This window comes from Rhinolophus sinicus, linkage group LG17, assembly GCF_036562045.2.
Source record: "Rhinolophus sinicus isolate RSC01 linkage group LG17, ASM3656204v1, whole genome shotgun sequence".
Classification (NCBI taxonomy): domain Eukaryota; kingdom Metazoa; phylum Chordata; class Mammalia; order Chiroptera; family Rhinolophidae; genus Rhinolophus; species Rhinolophus sinicus.
This window is the reverse complement of record NC_133766.1, coordinates 10091694-10115540: the sequence shown is the minus strand read 5'-3', so window position 1 is coordinate 10115540 and position 23847 is coordinate 10091694. Positions and strand designations below refer to the sequence as shown.

Below are 23847 nucleotides of genomic sequence, written 5' to 3'. Positions count from 1 at the left end.
TTCTGAAAGCTATTAAACAAAACAAAAATCGAATACTCTAAATCATTTAAAAATTATTTCTGGATTTATGATTCTTTAAGTCTATATTGTTATAAGTAAAAACGAAATGTGCTTTAAATTTTAAAATGGATTAATTCTTTCAAGTCCTTAAGCATTCTTAATGATATTCAAAAAGATAAATGAAGATATGAATAGTGCTGACCAAAAAGAAAATGCAGTCTAGTATTTTTCCTCTATAGCAAAATCTATTCTGTCACTTAAAATTATCTAATAATTTGCATATACTTAAATAAACAAAATAATACAGGCATATTATTCCTAACCTAGAAAGTAAATAAAAATACATTAACAGACTATCAGGATTTATTCAGCTACTACACATAGTTTAAAACCTTCTCTAAGAAAATTATATTTCTCATCTAAGGCAATATTTAATACATTCTTTAAAATTCTAATTGAAATGTTTTCTTTACTGAAATATCAAAAGCCTCCTCTTACAAACCCTTAATTCTTAAAATTCAGCAGGTGATGGTGAAGATTTCAATACTGATCAGTCAACACCATAAATATTTTTAAACAGAGCTATGTCATACAATATTTAGCATTTAACCTTTGGATTAAAATCAAGTAAGTTAATTTGCTCCTAACTGGGAATATTTATAAATATTTAAAATATCTTAAGGAACGCTTCAGAAGTTGTGTATCCATAGGCCTTTTCCACGCTACATTTATTCGCAATGATCAAACCAAAATATAACTGTTTTTCCCTTCTTCCTATGCTATAAAGTACTTTCTAAAGTATGCTGAACACTCATCCATGAAAATTTTGTTGATATACTCTTTTCAGTAAAAAGTTCTGCCTCTTCTGCACTTCCTTAGCAATTGATTTCTATATACTTCTCGAAAAGAACTTATTCTTTTTTTCCACCTAGACGACAAATTCTTTGAGGGCAGGATTTATGTTTGATTCCTCTTCATAGCCTTCAGAACAAATAACAGTGCCTACTGTAGCAAATAACTACAAAATTAACTCACTATTGAGCTGACATTCCAACATTGTAAAAGGAGATCTCATTCTAAAGCTGTTGGTGATCTAAATGGTATTTAAAAACTAGTTTTCACATTACTTTGTTCTGGAGATCAAAAAATACTGCATAACAATAGTCTTCCTTTTTAATGTATTGGTAATTTTGGAAAATACTCCAGTTCCTCCTCACATTTCAGCACCATCATTCAAACCTATAAGCTAATTTCTTTGCCACTACTGTCCTTATCCCATCCCTATCCACAAACATACTCCATCGCTTCAAACAACAAATCAAGAGGTCACTGAATGCTTCAAGGCCTATTCTCTCTGACAAACTTCTCAAAAGTTTACTGTAGTGCTTGACAAAGGAAGAGAGAACAATGCTACAAAAATTCTAGGTGTTTGATACTTTAGAGTCTCAGAAAACAATTAACAAAAAATAAATTCAACATTGAATTTGTCAAGCTTTAACCAAATCGGAAATAAGCACCACAGAAACTGACTAATCTCACAGACAGACAAGGATTAGCAGTTTCTTCTACAGATGTGATTTAAATGATTAGATTATTACTCATAGACACCAGCAATGGAGATCTTACCGATGTAGGCAAGCAAGGAATCGATGAAGACATTACCCTTGAAGTTGTCTTTCCTCCAACATTTACCATTCAAAGGTATTTGGAGGCAGATACAAATGTCAAATCAGCTAGGAAAATTTATGAGAGAGATTATTCTGAATACAAAGATCCCTGGAGCAACAGAGCTTGCCTCTACAAGCTATTGGAAAATTTTATCAGGAAAGGAAGAAAGCATCTTTCATCTAAATTTCAATAAATTCCTATCTGAAAAAGCCTTAATTAGTCTAACCCATGGAAATCACCCAAAAGGAATATTTACACATTGGTGAATATTTGCTTTAACCCTCTTATATATATTTTATTTTTATAATTTGTATTTCTTTTTAAAACTTATTTTCATAATCAATTTAGGTATTTTTAAGTTGTGAAATTTCAATTAAGCAATGAAGTGCCAATGAACAACACTGCACCTATAGTAAGTAAGATTTGATTTACAACCGCTTGACTGTTCAGAAACTAATTAAGTCATAGGTTGACATCACATGTGAATATAGAACATTATGGTACACTGCCAAAGGATATCAAGCTACAACTTAAGTTCAATCTCTGGTTCAAACTGCTAACTTTAAAATGCAGCCAAATTTTGTAGTGGCACTCTCTTCCATATTTAAAGGAGGTAGAGACTATAAAGTCAAAAATAGGGTCCACACCAGTGTATTTAATTAAATGTACACCTCAAAGACTCTCATATAAATGTTATTTTTATATGATCAAAACTGATGTACAACTGAGCTGCATGGAAGTAGGAATAGCTTTCTTTAGCAGAGCCCTTAAAAAATACTTAGAAATATTTCAGAAGAATGGTAGAGTGCCAAAGCATTCCACACCCCAGGAGAATTCCAGTCTTCCTGGATTCAGTTGAGCAGTCCACACCTACTCACAGGCTCCACTTTCACTCGTCTATCTGAATGAGACTGAGAGCTGTCAGAGCCACAGGATGAGCTCGCACTCAGGATGTACCAGTAATTACTCCCCCAAGTCAGCACACATGTCCTCAGATTTCAGAGAAGGTACAAATTTCACACTTACTCATAACTTTCAATAAAAGAAAGAAGAAAACATTGTCATCGGTATATGTACAAATATTACTTAGGTTTTTAAAATAAGACACCTGGCTGTATTAAACACAAGAAAATTTGCTTTATAAATAAGAAAATAAGATCTATAGTTAATTGACTTCAACATTGATGTAATAGTTCTGCTAAAATGCTACCATAAAATAGTAAGAATCCATAAAATGAATCCATAAAATAGTATGTTGTAGCAATTTAATCTAATGAACTACATTAAAAGTATTTGTTGGTGCTCCTTTCAACGTAACAGGAGATATTTATGAAAATGAATTACTTTTCATCCATGCGGCTTCTCATTTTCTTCAGTTTCTGCATAATGCTGCTAGTTTCACTGCTGGAGATTGAAATGGGGGAGGGGCTGCGGGTCTCCAAGTCAGTTGGACCAGGACTGACGGCCTTATTATCCTTTGCATCATCATCACTACGAGAGTCCTGCAAACAAAAAGGGTAAAGTGTCACAATTTTACTGGAATTTAAGATCTCAAAGTGATCATAAACATTCTCACTTCAAAATTAAGTTTACCTTAAAAACAGTATTTGTAAAATAGCTGAAATTATTACTTAAAGGACAAAATTATGTCATACATTTAAAAATGGGTAAAATATAAAGTTTATGTTATGTATGTTTTACATATATTTATTTATAATTGAAAAGTGTAATAATTTTTTTAAAAGATGTAAAAAAAACCAAACTTTTGCTACTAGTAATTTAGTGTCTAAAGGTCCTCTCTAATTTTAAAAAATTGGACGACTCAAAAGAATATAAAATTACAGACACTATAACTATATAAAACACGTATGTACAGACACAAAGAATGAAGAGAACATGTAACTTATTTTAATCATATTGATAGATCTTTTTTCTTTAAATATTTCTTATAGAAAACAACCTTTTCACAAATTAAAAAGTTTATAATGAAGACATTTAGGAACCATTGTTTTAATCAATATGTTATTTCTGATGAACAAAAGTAAAACTTTAATTGTTCAGTAAGACTTTCCCACAAATAGTCATTTATTCTCTTAACTTTTTCCCACAAATAGTCATTTATTCTCTTAACTTTTCAGAAATACGGGTAGGCACAATCATGACTGTTTTTATTCTGTGAACTATACAAACAAAGCAGAGCCCTTCTCCTTCTCTTTCCCCTTCCTGAACAATTCAGTCCTAAAATCATTAGATGAAATAGAACAAGATGGAAAAAGACAAAGGGGCTAAGAGTGGGGTGTCCCAACCTGAGTGGGATGAGGAGGGCATCTAATACAGGACGGTGGCCTAAGTGGGGCGTCAGAACCCAGGTGGGGCAATGAGGCTGTCCACGCAGGAGTGGTCCTACCCGAAAGTCCTAGGCCCAAACAGAGTGAGGCGGGATTCCGGAGAACAGAGTCCAGAGAAGGCAGGGAAGGTTTAGAGAAGGGGCGAAGGGATGGGAAAGAGCCTGACTCAGTGAGTCAGAGCCCAGGTGGGGTGGGGAGGAAGTTCCAAAAGGGAGAAAACTGGATTAAAACTGAAAGAATCAGTAAGAACCTCTGATTTATCCATATGAATGCATAAGACATATACAGAATGTGTATATAAGCATGTAGAAATAAATATACATGTACAGTGTATGTATGTATCCACAGCAACATATACTTATCTATTCCCTAGACTGCTGCTTAGGAGGAGCAAAACCTGAACAGCAATGAGCATGCCACACACCACATGTTGGTTTTCAAATAACTTTCCTCCTTGGAGAAACGGCTGATTCTAAGGCTGGGCAGGCAAAGTACAAGACGACCCTGAAACATCTTGTTCCAGAAAACACGGAAGTACTCAAGACTGATGAGGACATGTCAAAGGGACACAGAAGCCTGCTTGAAGCTGATGGTCCAATTTGGGACAAAGTGAGCATCAAAACAAACAATGGTAGTAACAGATAGTAATGCTGAGTAAAATATGACTCCGTGAGTCCATACTGACATAAATAAGAGAATACATTTATGTTTGATGAACAGGAATTTACGTAGTCGCAAAATACCTCCACGCAAAGTACTTAGCAATTACAAAGGGAAAGAGAACACATTTACAGTGAAGTCTGATAGATGCCACCTTAATCAAGAGATCAAGTCAACATCAGTAATTTGATCAATCAAAATCAGGCGCCATCACTTATGTGATATTCCTGCAAAGATGCACAACCTGAATCTAATTATGAGGAAAACTCAAACCTAAGTTGAAGAACATTCTACAAAATAACTGGCATGCAACCTTCCAACGTGTCAAGGTCATGAGAGTCAAGGAACTTTTCCAGCCTAAATGCAACTAAAGAGACAAGAAGACTAAATGCAATACATGATTCTGAGCTGACCTTTTGATATAAAGGACATTATTGTGACAATTGGAGAAACTTGAAACAAGGTCTGCAGATTAAATGGTAGTAATGTGTCAATGTTAATTGTTAGCAACATACTCACAACTCAAGAAAAGAGTTCTTCACATTGTGTTTGAAATTTTCTATAAATTTGAGATTGTTTCAAAATTTAAAGTAATTTTAAAAATCAAAGCAGAGAATATTAGAGATTTATTTTTCAACACTAGCTATATAGACACTTTACAGTATCTTAGAGTATCCAAATTTTGTTTTTGTCTGAGTATCTCCTTCACATTAGGTAACATTAACATTGGACAGCTGAAGTATCATAAAGCAAAAAAAGTCTCTCTCACTAATTCTGATGAATGTATTTGGGTTGATAAGAAAGAGCAAGGCTCTGTCCCAACTGAGTTTATAAATTGAAAACACCTTATAATTAATATATGAGCCACGAGTCTAAACTCTCACTATACATAAAGGCACATATACAAAAATATGTCCTAGCTCCCTACTGTACCACAATGCTAGAACGAACATACCCATCACATTAGAAGATGAGGCAGGTATTAGCAAGCAGCATGAAGCAGAAAACAAAGAAATAGTAATTTCAGATATTTACCAATTTATTCTCCCCTGCAGACTTTAACTTCTCCTGTAGCTTTATGGTGGTCTGTCGAATCCTTTCTATCTCCTCTTGCTGCTTAAGAATCAGTTGTCTTTCCTTCCGAGCTGCTTTATTGGCTTCTTGAAGACGTTTAATTTCTGCCTAAGGTTTAAAGAGTTAGGAGAGGGATTGAGATGTGGAGGACACAAGTCCAAAGTAACACTTTTTAAAAGAAATTCCAATCATCACATATATCAAAAACAAACATATATAGTATTTCAAGATAAAAGTAATTTTAACATGGAAAAATTTTAAAGTAGTGAAAAGGAAGAGTCACATAACTCCATCACTCCAAAATATTTTAACATGCTCCCCTAATATAATTTTAATTATAACAGACTGATGATTTCATAGCTCCTTTTTAAACTTAATATACTCTTCACATTTTTCCATAGTGCTGCTCAGTCTTTACACTTATTTCATAGTTGCATATCACGTAAGCTAATTAACGTAACCAGTATTTATTGCTAAGCCCTTAGGCTCTTTGTAATTTTTTACCATCACCAATAACGCTTTCATACCTATAATTGTTTCATACTATTGATTAGTTCTTTAGGAGAGATTCTAAAAAGTAGGACCAGTAAGCCAAAGAGAATGAATCATTTTATGGCCCTTAAAATAGTATAAAAAATTTCTTTAAAAACAAGAATTCTCTCACTTAAAATGCCACCAGAAATATCTAGGACTACACTGCACCAAACCCTCTGCACACAGGGTATCAGGAAGTTTTCTGTTGCTCATTAAGTGGGCAAAAGATGATTACACTTCACTGTTAATGTTAAAATTTAGCAGAGACTGTCCTTTTTTCCCCACAAATTTGTCTTAATCTGTTTTCTTGTTAATACAATAAGAATAAAGACAGTAATAATTTGTTACTCATAGTTTCTTTTAATCATGTTTGAGAGATTTCTTGAAACTATCTGAAAATGCAGAATAGTGCACAATAAACATCTAATTTCCAAAATCCCAAATTAACAATTGTTAATAGTCTGTCATATTTTCTCCTAGTCTTTAATTTAATAAAGAAATTAAACATTACAGATAAACAAGTCTGCAATCCCCTGCCCCAACTCCTTAGAAGTAATCACTATGATGGCACATATCCTTCCAGCACATTCTTTTTAAAGTACAAATATTTGTACTTACCTGCAAAAAAAACCCAAAAACAAACAAAAGAAAACATATACTGTTGGGTTCATATGTTTTTAAATATTTTATAAATGTATACATACATAGTTTCAATCTTGCTTTATTTACTAGACATTGCTTTTGCTATCTTTCCATGTTTACTTATATCTACATGCTGCATAAAATTACATTGGAGGTATATATATATTTCATTTATCCATTACCCCTATGGTTGGATAAGGTTGTTGTTTACTATTACAAACAATGCTACAATGAACATCCTTATATTTTTTGTCCCCTTGGGCACATATATGAGCTTCTCTGGAGTAGCAGTTTTCAAAGTAGGGTCCACAGACTCCCATGATGGTCTCCAAGATCCTTTTAGGGTCTCTCAGGATCAAACTGTCTTTATAGTACTAAGACTTGACTTGCCCTTTTTCACTCTCATTCTCTCATGAGTATTCAATGGCATTATATATATTTTTAAGAAAATCATTATATTTTCCAAAACAAAATAAAATGTAGTGAAAAGAATAGTATTTATAGATTTGTGAATCTATTGTCTGGCTTGATTTTTTTTTTTAACATCATGCATTGGTCATTTAGAAAATGTGGGTTCAATGACTTATGAGATCTTCCAAATGTTGACACATTTCATTATACAGTATCAAAAAATTACATTCATTGTCACCACTGATCTCAAAAGAAAATTTCTCTAGTACTATACTGGATGGTGGATAGAAATTTCTGAAATTCTGACTTTTACTTGCAAGTTTGAATTTTATCACTGGCAACAAATACTGTCAGCTGCCTTCTCTGAAGTGATGGGCACGCTTTGTTCATTTTTAAGAAAATGACTGCCAAATACTCAACTCTTAATAAGCTTTGTCTCTGAATAATTCTTTCAAGCAAAAATGGTATTCCATGTACAAATGTGGCTCGTTCAGCCTGCAACTGAAACCACTGCACCAGTGCTTCTCCTTGTTCCTCATCACTGTTCTCTGCGTTCTAGCAAAGTGCTTAGCGGTGGGCTTCCCATTTCCATCTCCCGTTTCCAGAGAGGAAAAAAACCAGTACTCAAAGGTCAACACTCCATAAAATTAGTAACTTGTACTACGCAATCAAGACATTCTTCAGTGAAACTAGCTATTCTTAGCTGCAAACGTGTGGCAGTGACAAATACAACAACTACCAACACAAGCTGGTGCCACTGCCCGGACACTGGCGATAGTACCAGCAGTTTTACCCACTATTGTTTTATCAGCAGGCATGCAATAAAATATTAGATACATCAAAATCTAAACACTGTGCACTGCAAAGCACACTATTAAAAGTGAAAACAACCCCACAGAATGAGAGAAAGTATCTGTAAATCTGTTTTTTATTCTATTTTATAAATAGAAAGCTATTGTAACATTGTAAAAATTTACTTATTTTAACTAAGAAGGAATTTTGTTATTTTACAATGAATTTTTATAGATTAAAACGATGTAACTTTAAAAAAAAATAAAGTTCAGAATTTTTTTCAGGTTCATATGATCAGTGATGTTTCCTATGGCGAATTAAAAAAAAAGCTACTTAAGTAATAATCCAACATATAACTCAGATGATTCAGTTCATTGATCATCTAACTCAGTGGCTAGTACCTGGTGACAGGTCACTAAAAAAAAAAAGAAAACTAGAATCTGTTGAATATTTACCGGGCAATATGAAACCCATTTACATATGTTACCTCATTTAATCCTCACAACCACCATATGAAGTATAATCTTACGTCTACAGATGAGGAAATTATGTCTCAGAGAGTTACTTAAATTTAACTATGATTACACAGTTTCAAGTGACAAAGCTGGAATTCAAGTAACAACTAACATTTATTGAGCACTTACTATTGTGTCAAGGGCTGTTATAAGTTTATCATATGTACTAATTCATTTATTCCTCCCCAAAATCCTACCACGTATATCATTATTATCCTCAGTTTACAGATAAGGAAACTGAGGCACAGAGAACTTAAGTAACTTGTCCAAAGTTATGAACCTAATAATTACTAGATTTGGGATTTTTAACCCAGGTAATCGACTCTAGAGCCTGACTTCTTAACTTCTACACCATGTTGCCTCTTCAGGACTTAAATCCTAGGTCTTTCTGAGTCCACCAAGCCAAAATATTTGTCAATTTGTAATTAATATGTCTTGAAAAATCTATTTGGGAAAACAGTGACTAAAAAATTAGTCCAAATAGACTCTTTTACAAATATCTTAATTTTTAAATATGCATTTCAAAGGATTATTTTATATACTAAATGAAGGCAGAATTTCTGACTCTATTGTATTAAGTTAGCAGTGACACATAATTCTAATTTAGGAGAAATACGGTAGACTACCAAGCACTCCTGTAATTATAGTAGTACAGGCATAAACAGTAGTGAATTCAATTACATCTCATTTAAGGTGATAATAAGAAAAAGAGATTGGGCAAAACAACAGATTCCATAATCTAACTGGCTTTATGATAAATTCTCTTAAAGGAGTACTTTTCCTAACATACCTTTTCTTGCTGCAACCTCAAGAGCAAACCACGCTGTTTCTTCCGGAGTGGGGGCATTTTATCATCTTCTCCTTTGTCTCGTAGATGTCTGCAAATATTTCCCATTGAGGCAAAGATTAGATTAAATTTCTATTTTTATTGTCAAGAATTCTTGACCACTAAACTAATTAAACATTTTCAAATGCGGAGAGCAGTTGCTGCATGCAGCAATTCCTATCCCAACAATTATCTTACTGTGTATATAATATATGCAAACCCCGGACTGTGTCTTTTAAAGAGAAAATACCTTTGAGAAATTTACAACGTAATAAAGGAACTCAGTATAAAACAACAACATAAGAGTCAGTTAAGTGATAAAAGAGAAATGCAAAGAAAACGTTATATGAGTAAGAGGTCTTGAAAACAATATGATTCAAGGGTGGCTGCCATATTTCTTGTTAAATGGGATTGATCAAATCAAATTAAATGAGGGAAGAAAAACATTTTAAAAAAAAAGCATTTCCTTTTAATGAAAGGAGAAATCAAAGAGTGAAAACTATGTTCATTGAAAGAACGTACTTTTTCTGATGCTCTAGCCAGGCTAATTCAGCCTTAGTTTTCTCCTTCAAGGCCTTTTCACGGAGACGAAGGAGTGAGGACTGGTGAGCTGCCCTCATTTCTTCTTCTTTCATATACTGTCGAACCATCTCCATAGTAAATTTAGAAAAGCTATCTTGTCCTCCTGAGAACGGCATGCTCAGCTCCTAAAGTAGAGAGTTTGAGTTGATCACCATCTACACCTTTTGGAACTTAATTAACTTCATTAAAAGAGGTATGCACTTATAAAAATAAATAAAATAAAATAAATAAAATAAATGAATTAAAATGTTGCCGACCATGTAAGAGAACATTCTTCAAAAAAGGCACATGAGAGGAAGTAACATTTATCTGCTAATTTATTCAGCCAATAAAATTTTAGCAAACAATTTTTTTGCTAAAATATATTTGCTATAGTACCATAAGTTTGGTACTATGCCAGAGATATAAAGCGGGATAAAAGTTTGTCTCTGTTATCCAAAAGGCTTACAATTTAGTAAGAAGAATGATACAAATATAAATTTTTAAATGGAATCAAGTTCTCTGAGGGAAGCAGGTGAAAGAGCTAAAGAGCTAACTTTGGCTCAGATCCTCAAAGGCCTTATATGTTATTCTAAGGAAAAAGTTTGTATTCTCCTTTGTAAGGAAAGCAATACCAGACGCTAAAGCAAAAACATAACATAAAATTGGTACTTTAGGAGAATTATTCTGTAGCCGACAATTGAGTTCAAGTACAAAATGTATCCTCATACCTTTGAGAGAACACTTTCTCAACTGTTTATGAAGTACCGACACAGTTAACTGAAACACACCTTGGCAGAAGACAGCGTAGTCTTTTCTGGGGAAGTTTCTTCATCAGAGTCATCATGATGGCCTCTTTTCTTTTCCATGTTAAATCTGCGATGACTCTCAGAAGGTAGTAAAGATCTAAATGATTTTTCTTCTATTTCATCTTCTGTCATGGATTCATCAAATTTCAGGGAATACTCTGTTGCAATAGAAGTTGAATCTAAAAGAATATGGAGCCAGTAGATTTTATCATAACAGGTTTCAGTAGGTATTCAATTAGTGCTTGCTGCCTCTATGGGACGACATAAGTCATAGAACTGATCACTAGCAGTAAGCACGAAATAAAAAAAATTCACTTATCTTACAAACAAGGAAAAAAACCTCTAAAAGATCTAAAAATATTAGTATAAAAAATATGATAAAAGTGTAATGTACTTCATATATAAAGAGCCCTTACAAATCAATTAGAAAACTAACACCCCAATAGAAAAATGAGAAAATGGTCATGACCAGATGCTTCACAAAGCAAATATAAATGGCCCAAATAAAGTACAAAAAAAAAAAAGTTTAGCATTACTAGCAATCAAAGACATGCAAGTTAAAAACTTTTAGAACTCACATCCATGCTTAACTAAACAGGACAGTCTTAAATTGGCTCCTGTGTGCCTCTGACAGGCCACTCCAACAATCCTTTTGTTTACTGAACAGCCTTAGTTTCTGATACTACAAGATGCTCCAAGCTCATTTTGTATTTTCCCTGCCCCGTCCTAAAACCAGTCATTTCTCTAAAGAGCTCTGGGTTTCTTTTATTGGAGAATATTTAGGAACCACAATCTGGGCTCTAGTTATTGTTGTCACTACTGGGGTTTTGTTGCTTCTTCACTCTATCAATGAACAGAGCTATACACGTAATAGATACATGTATAATAACCCATGTACACACACACACACACACACACACACACACTCTTTTCTGTATCCATCCAACCATCCAAACATGGATTCACACTGATGTTTCTGACCAGTCTTCCTTTCTTGTGCATCTATAACTTCCCTCTCCAACACTGAGAAACCTGGCTTCCAACATCCAACATCCATTTATGTACTTATTTCTTAAACCCAAATATATATATAAAGAACTGTTTGCCAGTACCTATGTGAAAAAACCAAAACAGTATTTGTATACGGTTCCTTTTGTATTTAGGCTTAGAATTTCCACTCAAAAATACTATTTTCCAAAGTTACTTAGGTCAGCTCCTTTTCCCTCCATCCCCTTCGGTGTGGTTATGCCATTCATTTGTAATCCAATTAGAATCATTTATCACAGGCTGCACTGCATGCTGGGAAGCCCCCCACATCCTGGTTGATACCAAGTTCTGTACTGATAAGCTATGGCTGCCATAACTATAAATTGCTGTATCCACAAATTATATTCATTATAAAATTTACAAAAAATATTTTTAAAAGATGAGAAAAGTTAAATATTTTCTTTTAGGATTCCAAACACTATCTTGCCCATCCTGCTTTGAAGACTACAGCTCTAGACTATCAATCAAAAACACTGCTTAAGAGCCAGTTATTTAAAAAATAAATTCTAGAATGGAGGCTATTAATATTCTGACTTATTGTCTTAAAGGTGCCATATATTGCCAGATCCTGTTTTCTTTGTTACGTTATTCACTGTCCATGATCTAACATGGACATATAGCTTTTGTTTATGATCTAGAAAGAGTTAAGCAATGAACTTTAATATAGTTATTGTATCTGACATTATCATTATTCGTAAGAAATTGTACCCTTGTTACATTGTTTAAAATGCAACATTCTAATAATGGATTCTCTTACAATTAGGTTACATATCCATAATAGAATAAAAGTAATTTTTTTCAATGTTGAGTATATATTATTCATTCACATGCATGTTCTCCTAGATTTTTTGCCTCCCCTTAGGATCATGACACACAATCGTATAAAATATTGGCAAGCGTTACTGTCCTTGAAATAGTTTCTATCAGATATATATTACAGTTTCTATCAGAAATTGTTACTATCAGATATGTAACCTTGTTTTCATTATCACTATATTGTAATTATATTAACTAGCTCAGTCACAATGATCTCAAAGGTAAGTCTCCCCAAACAAATTATTACACATATAAGTGCAAGGAAAATTACCTTTCTCATCAGGAAGAGAAGGTACACTGTCGCTTCGTAGAGAATCATCCACAGCAGTCGGAGCCTGTTCATCAATAGAACTCTCCATCTTTTCACCATGAAGTTTCTTCTCATTTTCCTTAGAAGATGGAACTGAAGGACTTTCTTGACGGCTGCTACCACTACTACTTCTGTTTATGAATATTATGGAAACAAAACAAAACAAAAAGTGACAAAATAAGGAATGTGCCTTATGAGCAAGAGATAAAATGATGAAAGATAATATAAAACAAAAATGCTAAGTAGCCGTAAGTCTGAGAAGAAACTTTTAGAAAAGATGAGTAGAAAAGAGGAAGGTTTCACATTTAAATAGTCACAATGAGCAACCACTATCCTCAGGCTGTCACTCCAGTTTTTCCTTTCATTTGAAAAGCAAGCTACTGGGAGAAGGGGCTTCTTTCTACTTCCTATTTCCTTGCTTCCATTTCCTTATTTTTTATTAACATCATGTTTTATCACAATCTGCTTGAATCCCAGTTACTCTACTGGAACTGTTCCTGTAAACTCTATTTAAACTCTCATTGCCAAATCTAATAGAAAATTTCTTTTTCTGCAACATTAGATGGTGTTGACCTCTATCTCCTTTAAGAGCTTGCTAAAGCAAATGTAGAGAAATGTTAACATTAGGGTTATTTGGATGAAAGATATTTGGGAACTTTGAATTATGCCTGCAAGTTTTTTGTAAACTTGAAATTATATCAAAGTTAAATGTTAAATAAAAGAGCTTTCTTTTCTTGTATTTCCCGACTCTACTCTCCTGTTCTCTTCCTACCTTCATAACAAGTTTTCCTGTGCTTCTTTTACGTTCTTTTCCTGTGCTTCTTTCACTTTCTTGCCTTAAAATAATGGTGTTTCCTCAAGTTTTGTTTCTGGCTCTTTCTTTTTTATGCTATAGACTCTCCTTGGGCAATCTTATGCATCCTATAATCTCACCTACTGTCATTCTGATTGAGCCTCAAATACATATCACTAGCTCTGTCCTTCCCTTGACCTTAAGCCTCAAGTTTCCAAATGCTTAGTGAACTTGCTTTCAAGTTCAATGTTTTGCTTCCTCCCTCTCTGCTTTCCTTAGTTTAGTCACTTACTTATATGTATGTATGAAGGAAACCAAGGAGGATGCTATATACAGAAAGCCAACCATGAACCAGAGTTTGAGATCCTCTGCATAAACTATTTCCTCTTCTGAAACGCTCTTCCTTCCCTCTCTGCCTAATGAACTACTAATTCAAGACTTAGTTCAAGTTATCATTTCTGCTTGTGGACTGCTCCTCCAACTCCCAAGGAAGGTTTGGTCACTTCTGTCTCTGTGTTTATACTGTCTTTCGTGTATGTTTCTATGATAGTATCTATCAGAATATTATGCAATTATTTGTCTAGTTTAATGTTTTGAACAGATAAATCATAGAATAAAGCTGTAAGGTAAAAGACACAATGTAGGAACAGCAAGTGTTTTGGAGTCACAAACATATGGGATAAGTCTCAGTCCTTCCACTTAGTAACATGCCAATTATTCACCCAATAAACATGTAGCAGACGGCCTACAGTGTGCGAGGCATTTTGCTAAGTTCTGGGGGACACAAGAATGACATGGTCCTCATTAGAACAGCCAACATAAAATAGACAGCGTTGGTGAGGACATAGAAAAATTTTATCTTCCTGGTGGGAATGTAAATAGAATAGCTGCTCTGCAAAACAACTTGGCAAGTCTTCAAAAAAAAAAAAAAAAAGTTACTATATGATCCAGCAACACTCTTCTAAGTATAGACACCCAAGAGAAATTAAAACATATGTCCACACAAAAATGTGTACATGTATGTACACAGCAGCACTATTCATAATAGTCCAAAGTGTAAACAATCAAAATGTCCATCAACTGATAAATAAAATGGAGTACATCCATGCAACAGAATAGTACTTGGCTATACAAAGGAATAAAGTATTGATAGATGATAGATGACCCTTGAAAACAGTATGCCAAGTCAAAGAAGCCAGTCATAAAGGACTACACATTATATGATGCCATTTCCATGCAAGTCCAAATTAGACAAATCTACAGAGAATAGAAAGATTAGTGGTTGCCAAAGGCTGGGGGAAGATAGAGCGTAAGTGACTGCCAAAAGGTCCAGGGTTTCTTCTTAGGGGGATGAAAATGAAGCCCTCAAAGAACTTCTAGTCTAGTCTGTAAGTAAAGAAACAAGGATACAGAGGGTGTAAAGGCTGCAGTAGCGATATTCAGAGTGCTGTGGGAGAACACGGAAAAGATCTCTAAAGCAGACTAGGAGTAGCGCTGATTCTTGAAGGAGAAATAAAAGGAAACTAAATGAAATGAAGGGGTAGGGTCTAGAAGAAGGTACATCCTAGGCAATGGCATGGAAGACAAAGAGAACTGGAAGCAGTCAGCATTAGTGGAATATAAGAGGGGAAATGCCAAGAGACAGAGCTGGAGATGGATCAAAGGCCTATTCCGAGGGAATACTGAAGGTTTCAAACAGGTGAATAAACAATTGGCCGCAAATTTTAGAAATATCATTCTGGTTACCATGTGGTTAATGAACAGAGTGGGAAAACCTATTAGGATTCCATCACAACAACCCAGATGATGGCCTAAATGAAGAGTCAGTGAAGGTTAAATGAAAGTCACACAGTTCCAGACACACAGTCGGTACTCAATTAACTACTAGTACTCACATCACATTAACTTTCATGTCTTTTAGTGTCATGATTTAATTTTTTTAATTGAGGTTTTTACTACAATTTGACAGCATAGTATCCTACCTCTAAGAATGCTGGGAAGTAGCCTCTAAAATCTTCTAGTTCAAGGACAGAACCACAATTGAAAACTATAGATGTTAATACTGTGCCAAGTACCATGACAAAGTATTCACTCTTCTTTTACAATGATAAAAATTAGTACATAAATACCAAAAAATATGGATGTCAGCTAATAAACACAGGCTTTAGAGCCAGATAAACCAAAACTCAGTTCCTTGGTGTGCCACACTACCTATGTGACCTTGGGTGAGTTTCTTAACATCTCCATAACTCTGTTCCCTAATCTATAAAATAAGGTAATATCTGTCTTGGAAGGTTGTTGTGAAGATTAAATGTAGGAAAAACAACTTATACAGTGCTTGTACAATACAGGCTCTCAAGGAATGGTGGCTATATTATTACATGGAACAGCTGTTTTGTAAATCAGCTAATTAAATGGAGGACGCCAGAACTTTGAAGGCAAGACACAATTATTTCATTTAAAGAAATTAATTAAGAAGTCAAAAAAAAAAAAAAAGCAATATTTCAGTCATTTATCGGACTTTACTACATCAAACTGTTTTCACCTTCTACTGTGATTCTTGTATCTTGAAGATTCAGAATAACTATCACATGAAGGAGAATACTTCTGATGCTTTGAGTCAAGGGTCCCTTCTTTACTGTGAGAGAGTGAAACAGATTGACTTTTCCTACAAAGAAAATAAAAACTGATTAAACATTTGAAGTCTATAATAAGAGAAAGATTTTAAATACTGCTCAATATTAACATGTGAGAAAATCTTGAATGAACAGAAATTGAGATAATTGTTACAAAGTATCTGAGGAAGAAAGGCATTCATTCCTAGAAAAGGGTGTATAACACATTAAAGAATATCTTCTGCTTTATTATGAGAAATAAACACAAATCAACCCAAGTATCAATGACTGTGAATAGAGACTTAAACTCTATGAATCAGAGACAGCCAAAATGTGATGTAAAAGAAAGACACACCCAAACATGATCACATCACCCCAGCCTGCCTAAAAAAACTCTCTGATTATTCAATGCTCTAGAATAAACTCCAAAACGCTTAAGGTCTGCCAAGGCCCTGCCATGATCTGATCCCTGCATCATCTCTTATCATCCTCCCCTTTGCTCTCCGCCTCCAGTCCCATTGGTCTTCCTTCATTTTCTCTTCCTACCTTTGCATGTATTGACCTGCCTATTCCTTACCGTCTTTACATCACCGATTCCTTTTCATCCACTAGATCTCACCATAAGCTCACCATTTCCTCAGGAAAGCCTTCTCTGACCTCCTTGCACCCACAGGCTATTCAAATTCCTTTGTTATATATTTCAGAGACATACATTCTTTTCGTTCATAAAACTTGCCTCAGTTTATATAGTATTCATTCATTGAAGTGACTACTTGATTAATGTCTATCTTCCCCACTACACTGTATGCTCATAACTGTATTCCAAGGTCCCACAATAGTGCCTGGAACATAGTAGATACTCATTATGTATTTGCTGAATGAATGAATATTAACCTATCTGCTGCAGCCCCGGGCCTTTGCTGTTTTACGAAGTCTGGTGCATGTTGCCGCTGGTGGTCGTATAGCGTTGCTAGGGGAGCTCCTGAAGCAGTGATGGCATCTGAGATACGAGTTCGAGTCAACTCTGCCATCTAAATATGAACACACACAAGGCAAAAGTAGATTTAAAAAGATAATGTCACAGAAGAACTGAGAGGGAGCACAGTGTCTTGGAAAGATTACGGGATGGAGAGTGAGACAATTTTGCCATAATCGGCGAAATATTGTGGGCAAGTCATTTAGGTTCTTTGTCTCAACACCTTCCTTATAAAAATAAAGAGCTGGACAGCATGATTTCTAAGGTTTCACCCAACTATAAGTATCTATGAAATAGACAGCAAGCCTATAAGTCATACAATAAGGCATAGTAAACCAAAAATTGGATCTTCCTTCAAAAATCAATTCAATTACTACTTCCCGAGTCTTTTCCGACCAACAATGTAAAGTACATTTTTCCTACTCTTGGCCATTGTGGCCATTGCTGCACATATTATTCATTTCGCATTTATTCAATCACTGACTTTGATGACTTGAAGTGTTTTTGAAATCTTTGTCAATATTGCCTAAAATTTTATTGAGAAAGGAGGCTCTACTTTACACTTATTTGCACAATCCTATAGTACCCAACATATAGTAGTCTCGTGGCTGTTTAATAACAATCACTTCACACAGTCCTAACTAGTAACTGTTAAAATAAACTGTATCTATGGATTACGGATATCCTATATAAAGACAGCAGTAAAACTACTTCTAGCTCTATCCTTGGTACAGTGAAAGACACTAAAACACTCTGGGTAAAAATGAAGAATCGTCATAAAAAGCAGACCAGTGGCTCCCTGGGACCAAGGTTAGGGGGTATGAGCAAACTTTTTAGAGTACTAGAAATATAGTGTTTCTTGATTATGGTGGTGTTGATAGGAATGAACAGATAAGATATAGAAATATATCGACATACGTATCTATATAATTGTCTAAACTCACCAAACTGAGTACTTAAAGTAGATACATTTAATAGTTTGTAAATTATTCATTTAAAAAATCAATATATTTTTTAAAAGCTTACTGAAGGGCAGAAATTTAGAGTTCTCCATCTTATGCTCTGCCTCTATACATTCAAATGTATAAGACACTGCAATAAAAGACCCAAGTTCTCAGACTGACTAAAAAGAACGAAAAGGAAAGGGTTCTCAGTGGTTCCTACCTCACAGATTTGGCGTGCTGCGTCTGTGGTGAGGCGAGCAGTCTCTGTTTGCTGGGCAGCGATTTTACAAGTTGCTTCCTGCAGGACGTCAGTGACATCCCGTTGTGATTTCACCACCTGCTGTAATGACTCCGCATGGGCCTGTAAATAAAAGAGGGTAAAGAGAACTTCTGTCGTGTCACAGTCTCTCCCTAACCCAAATTAGCTTTAATTTGTAAACTTGTTTCATTGATCAAATGTTCTTATTAGTAAAACACCTGATTACTATCTGGAGTTCATGTCCTAAAATCTAGAGTTTAAAATTTGGAGTCTTAAAGTCACTGCTGGAGGTAAGTCCTAACTCCATCGTTCATGAGTTCATGTGTCTGTGGACAGGTAACTACTATGTACCTCAGTTTCTACTTCTTTAAACTGGGACTAAATCTTCACTACTCAAATTCACAGGGTTGCTACAAGAATCAAATGACATAAAATTAACCCATCTGTCATAACTGACATCTTCTCTTTTTTATTCCTATATAATTTAAAAACACTAAAGTGATTTCAAAGATACAAATTTAGGTTTAAGAGCCAGTACTTGCTGCAAAGTAAGTTACCTGAGCAGCTTTGTTTCGAGTTTCTTCTAATTGTCTCTGACACTCCAGAGCCTCTTGTTCGGCCTTCACTTTCAACAGGGCCAAGTCTCTCTCATGGCGTTGTTGCTGTGCCTACAAGAGAAAGAAATGACCAACTAGTAACTCGAAGACACTCAACTGTTGTAACACAGTAACTATAGTAGATACCATGCTATTTTCTTAACACAAATCCTTTGAAGCCACCAATTAAAGCCTAAAGACAATAAATAGGATAGACCTCCACCATTTATCAAAATACCTAGTGACTACCTACTATGTTTTTTTAACTCATCATTAAGATTATTTTAAACAGCAAAAAAAAAAAAGAGAAAAACACAGAAAGCTAAAGAAGAAAACTCCACAAATACCTTTATGAGCTGAGCCAGGGACACACTCTCTTGCTGAGCAAGGGAAATGCCCCTAACTCTTTCTACATCTGATAGTTGGCGCACAGACTCCTCAATGACACTCAAGTAACTGAGTTCAGCTATCATACGCTGCTGGAGGCCAGCGGGAGAAAAGCGTTTAGAACCTGGAGGGCATAACAATTGTCAAATGTAAAAGTTCACATGAAATTACATCGCAGATTTTTTAAATTCATTTCTCATTTTAAGAGCCAAAAACAAGTCTGCTTTCCTTTATAGGAGAGTGACTGATGAGTACAATGTATTTTAATAGTTACTTCGTGTGTGTGCGTGCTAAGCATGCGTATATACATATATATATATATATATATATATATATACATACACACACACACACACATATGTATATATGTGTATATGTGTATATATATATACACACACACATATAAATACTTAAAGTACATACGTTTTTCAGGTATGGTTTGATTAATGTTGGCAAGATGGGAAAAAAACCCCACTACTGAATCTCCAATGCTTCTCAAATTTTATTCTCCTGCACGGTTTTTGTTTAATACTTCAAAAAGGAATCACATTCATTTGAAATAACATTTCCCTATGGTTCAATTGAAAAAAAATTTTTTTGAAAAAAAATTACTATCTTATTTCTAAATTACACCTGCATGGGTTTACTCGCCTGGTGTTGAAGTCATCTCTGTAGGGGTTCTGCTGGCAGCCGTGTTCGTATCAGTAAAAGCAGCATTCGGCTTCAATCCTGTTGTAGTTGAAGGCATTATTACCGATGACTTAGATCTTTCTAATGAAGTTCCTGGAAGGTCAAACTGCAACAATTTCTGAGAACTTGGAGACAGGGGAGAAGGTGGAGTTTTCTGAGATCTTCCCTTGTCTGATGAGATGCTAGAAGTTTTATTTCAAAACAATATTAGAGAAAAGAAAACTACTTCAGGAAACAGCTAACAGCTCATAAGAAGAGCATGCATTACTTTTTCTATTAACATTAGCTTTAAAAAACTGTGCTTTAGGTATTTATTCCTTCACCATAGTCGCTATGCTGAATGAACAGCTCTGAGTACTCCTCTTATTGCTCCATTTACAGTGGAAAAGGAGTCTCTGGATTAAATTGCCACTTAACTCTTTCCTCTACAATGTAAACACATAAATCATTATTGTAGCACAAGGCAAAATCCTCTAAAATATTACACAGCGATAAAATTACAGCCATATAGTAAAGGTAAGATCAAATTTGTCATAAAAAAATGTCTTAAAATACCTGTGAAAGAAAATGAAATATAATTTTATATTAAAAATTAAGACATGACAAAAACTACTCTTTTGTTATTCCTCTTAACCCAAAGGTCACAGCAAAATACTACTTTCATACTAATCATCTCTAAGTATTTTATATTGCATATGTCCATTTGTTTCCACCCACCTTTTAGTACTATAGTTCTTTCCTGAACTTTTTACTAAGAAGTAACCTCTCATAGCAGTTTGACTGGACAATTCTTAAGGTATTTAATTCAACACAAGGCACACGTCTAGCCCCTCTCTGAGAAATTAAGTGATGAAAGGTATTGCTTCCCATAACAAGAAAAATGTTGCTTTCAATATTTATTGACTAAATTGCTCAAAGATACTCTACGAACCAAGTTAGCAGTTAACATTACTAAGTTTACTTTCAGCTTTAATAAAATTATGACACAGTTTTCAAAGACAAACATTTCTATTTATACCCAGCAGGTAAGTATTGGAGTGAAAGTAGTCTTGAGAGGCACCCTCTTATTTACAGTGACCTTTAATTTTCTACTGATGGCTTAGAGAAACACTGTTTTTAATAGTCTGGCAATTTCATTTATGAAACATAAAAAGGATTATCACTACTTCTGTCTCCTAACAGATTTCCAAACATCAAGACAAAGTACTCTGTCTGAATCTCACCTTAGAGTTTTACGAGATGAATTTAGATTTGTTCTGCAGAGAAGATTCGCCTAAGACTAACATTTCTTAAAGTATGTTTCCGATGATATGAAGTTTTCCAAAAAAGAAGAAGGAAAAAAAAGGGAAAGAGCTTGGAAACAGAGAGTGTCTACAGCCAAATAAGTTAAGAAAAAATACGGTAAACAATTTTTCAAAATCTGGACTCCTTCTTATCAAAGCCGCAAATTATTTTATCTACTGTGACTATCCACAGGCGGGGAAGAGAGGGTTCTAGACTACAGTACAGGGCATTGGCAAACTTACTTGGCTATGGATTCTACTTTAGAAATATTTAACTGTAGATTTTGCCAATTAAATCACCAGACTATCTCTTAAGAAAAGGTAAAGTTTTCTGAATTCCAAAATCACTGACAAAGAAATTAAAATTCAATTTTAAATATAGCAATGATGGTATTAATGTTCCAACACCATTGGCAACATGAAAGCAGTAAAAAGGATTACCTGTGACACTGTACCAAAAAATGCAGTTTTAAAAGGAAAACAATAAATCCATGTCTTCTCAGAGCTTCAATTTCCAGGAGAAAATCAGTGCAGCAGATAAAAAGTCATATGGACAAAGAAGTTGAAACTGTACAGGAAGCAGTAACTGGAGGCTATTGGTAAGCAACAGGCTAAGTGCATAATATATGATATTAAAAAGAAGGGGAAAAACCCCAGAGTATGCAAGCTCCATAATCAATAAAAGTGAGATTTCAAAATCTGCTTAGTCACCTAATAAGTTGAGCAGGAGAGAAAAGTTCGGAGGAGGAAATAAAGAATGAACCAGAAGGCTGCTTGGTAGTTGTGTTGAAAGAGCAGAAGAACACAGCTGAGAAGCAAAAGGTATAGAGAAAGGCAATGAGATAGTTTGTGGTAGCCCAGGGAAAACACATCAAATAACGTTAAGTTCTTAGAGTTGATCTGTAGGGTAACTGTCAGTTCCCAGAGCACCCCAAGGAAAGGAGGTGCTTGGTCAAAGGACTGTGTCCAGAAAACAAGTGCGGTGGTGGCATTTAGAATGGAAAGGTGGGTTGTGCCAGAGACAGAGAATTCCTGAGAGAGAGGTTGTTAATAGTTTAGGTGAGAGAGATGCCCATATTCTAAAATATAAAGACTAGAGCTATGAACAAAACTACAATATCTATTCCTCAAATACAGAAATTTATTAAATGGATTCCCTGAACATCAGTGATATTGTAACTTCAATGAAATACGAATTACAGTATAAATTATACATTACTTTACCTCACAGAATGCCCAGAAAGATCTTCCAAAGTGCTATCAGTGTCAAACGTCTGCTCATAATCTTTGACAGAAAGTTTGCTACTGGCCCCTGATTTCTTCCCTTGCTGAGAGCCACGTTCTGAGCCAGAGTGCACTTTTTCCTCATCAAGAACTGAGTTCTGAACATTTCCAGTGAGTGAATCCAGCCCTGTAAAGTAAATTTCTTTATAAAGCTGATTCCCAATATGAGAAGCTACTGAAAGATACATGCAATGAAACATTATTCAGCCTTAAAAAGGATATATTCTGACACATGCTACAATATAGACTTTGAAGACATGCTAAGTAAAAAAGCCCGACTCACAAAAGGACAAACATTCTACAATTACACAGTTATATAAGGTACCTACAGTAGGCAAATTCAGAGCCACAAAGTAGAACAGTTGTTACCAGGGGCAGAGTTACAGTTTGGAATGATGAAACACTTGTGGAAATGGATTGGTGATAGTTGCACAATAAATAAATGTACTTATTACCACTGAACTGTACACTTACAATGGTTAAATTTCCTAGTCAAATTCATAGAGAAAGAAAGTAGAATGGTGACTGTGGGGGGTGGGGTGGGGAATGGGTAGTCATTAATGGGTAGAGTTTAGTGTGGCATGACAAAAAAGTTTTGAAGATGGATAATGGTGATGGTTGCAAACCATGTGAATAAATTTAATGCCACTGACGTATACACTTAAAAATGGTTAAAATGACAAATTTTATGTTAAGCATATTTTGTCACATAAATTAAAAATTATGCTATAGTGATAGTAATAAGGTAACACTTTTTCATTAAAATTTGTTGGTTTAAAAATGAAAAGTCATAGCATATGAAAAATATTAAACCCAAGTAGCAATCAAAGAAATGTAAACCATTTCAATGAGATGCCATTTTTCATTGTTAGATTAGCAAATATTCTTAAATAAATGAAACTTTGAGTGTCATTCAGCATACACAGGAAGGGATACTCATTAACTATTTTCATGAGAGTGTAATCTGATATATCTTTTCTGAAGGACAAGTTAAAATTTGTATAAAA

General features: G+C 34.6%; 1 protein-coding gene across 3 annotated transcripts in view; it reads right to left on the bottom strand.

Moving 5' to 3' along the window:
* Positions 1-23847, bottom strand: part of CEP350 (centrosomal protein 350) — a 107136-nt gene that overhangs the window by 36650 nt on the left and 46639 nt on the right. For all 3 annotated transcript variants that reach the window (XM_019732931.2, XM_019732838.2, XM_019733025.2), the window contains exons 16-28: positions 22781-22967; positions 20235-20455; positions 19544-19707; positions 19158-19268; positions 18562-18702; positions 17316-17452; positions 16352-16474; positions 12975-13144; positions 10823-11019; positions 9993-10177; positions 9435-9522; positions 5712-5858; positions 3013-3170 (exon numbers count right to left, since the gene is read on the bottom strand). In XM_019732931.2, coding sequence (XP_019588490.2) covers positions 3013-3170; positions 5712-5858; positions 9435-9522; positions 9993-10177; positions 10823-11019; positions 12975-13144; positions 16352-16474; positions 17316-17452; positions 18562-18702; positions 19158-19268; positions 19544-19707; positions 20235-20455; positions 22781-22967 — 2029 coding nt within the window. The remainder of the gene's footprint in view (positions 1-3012; positions 3171-5711; positions 5859-9434; positions 9523-9992; positions 10178-10822; positions 11020-12974; positions 13145-16351; positions 16475-17315; positions 17453-18561; positions 18703-19157; positions 19269-19543; positions 19708-20234; positions 20456-22780; positions 22968-23847) is intronic.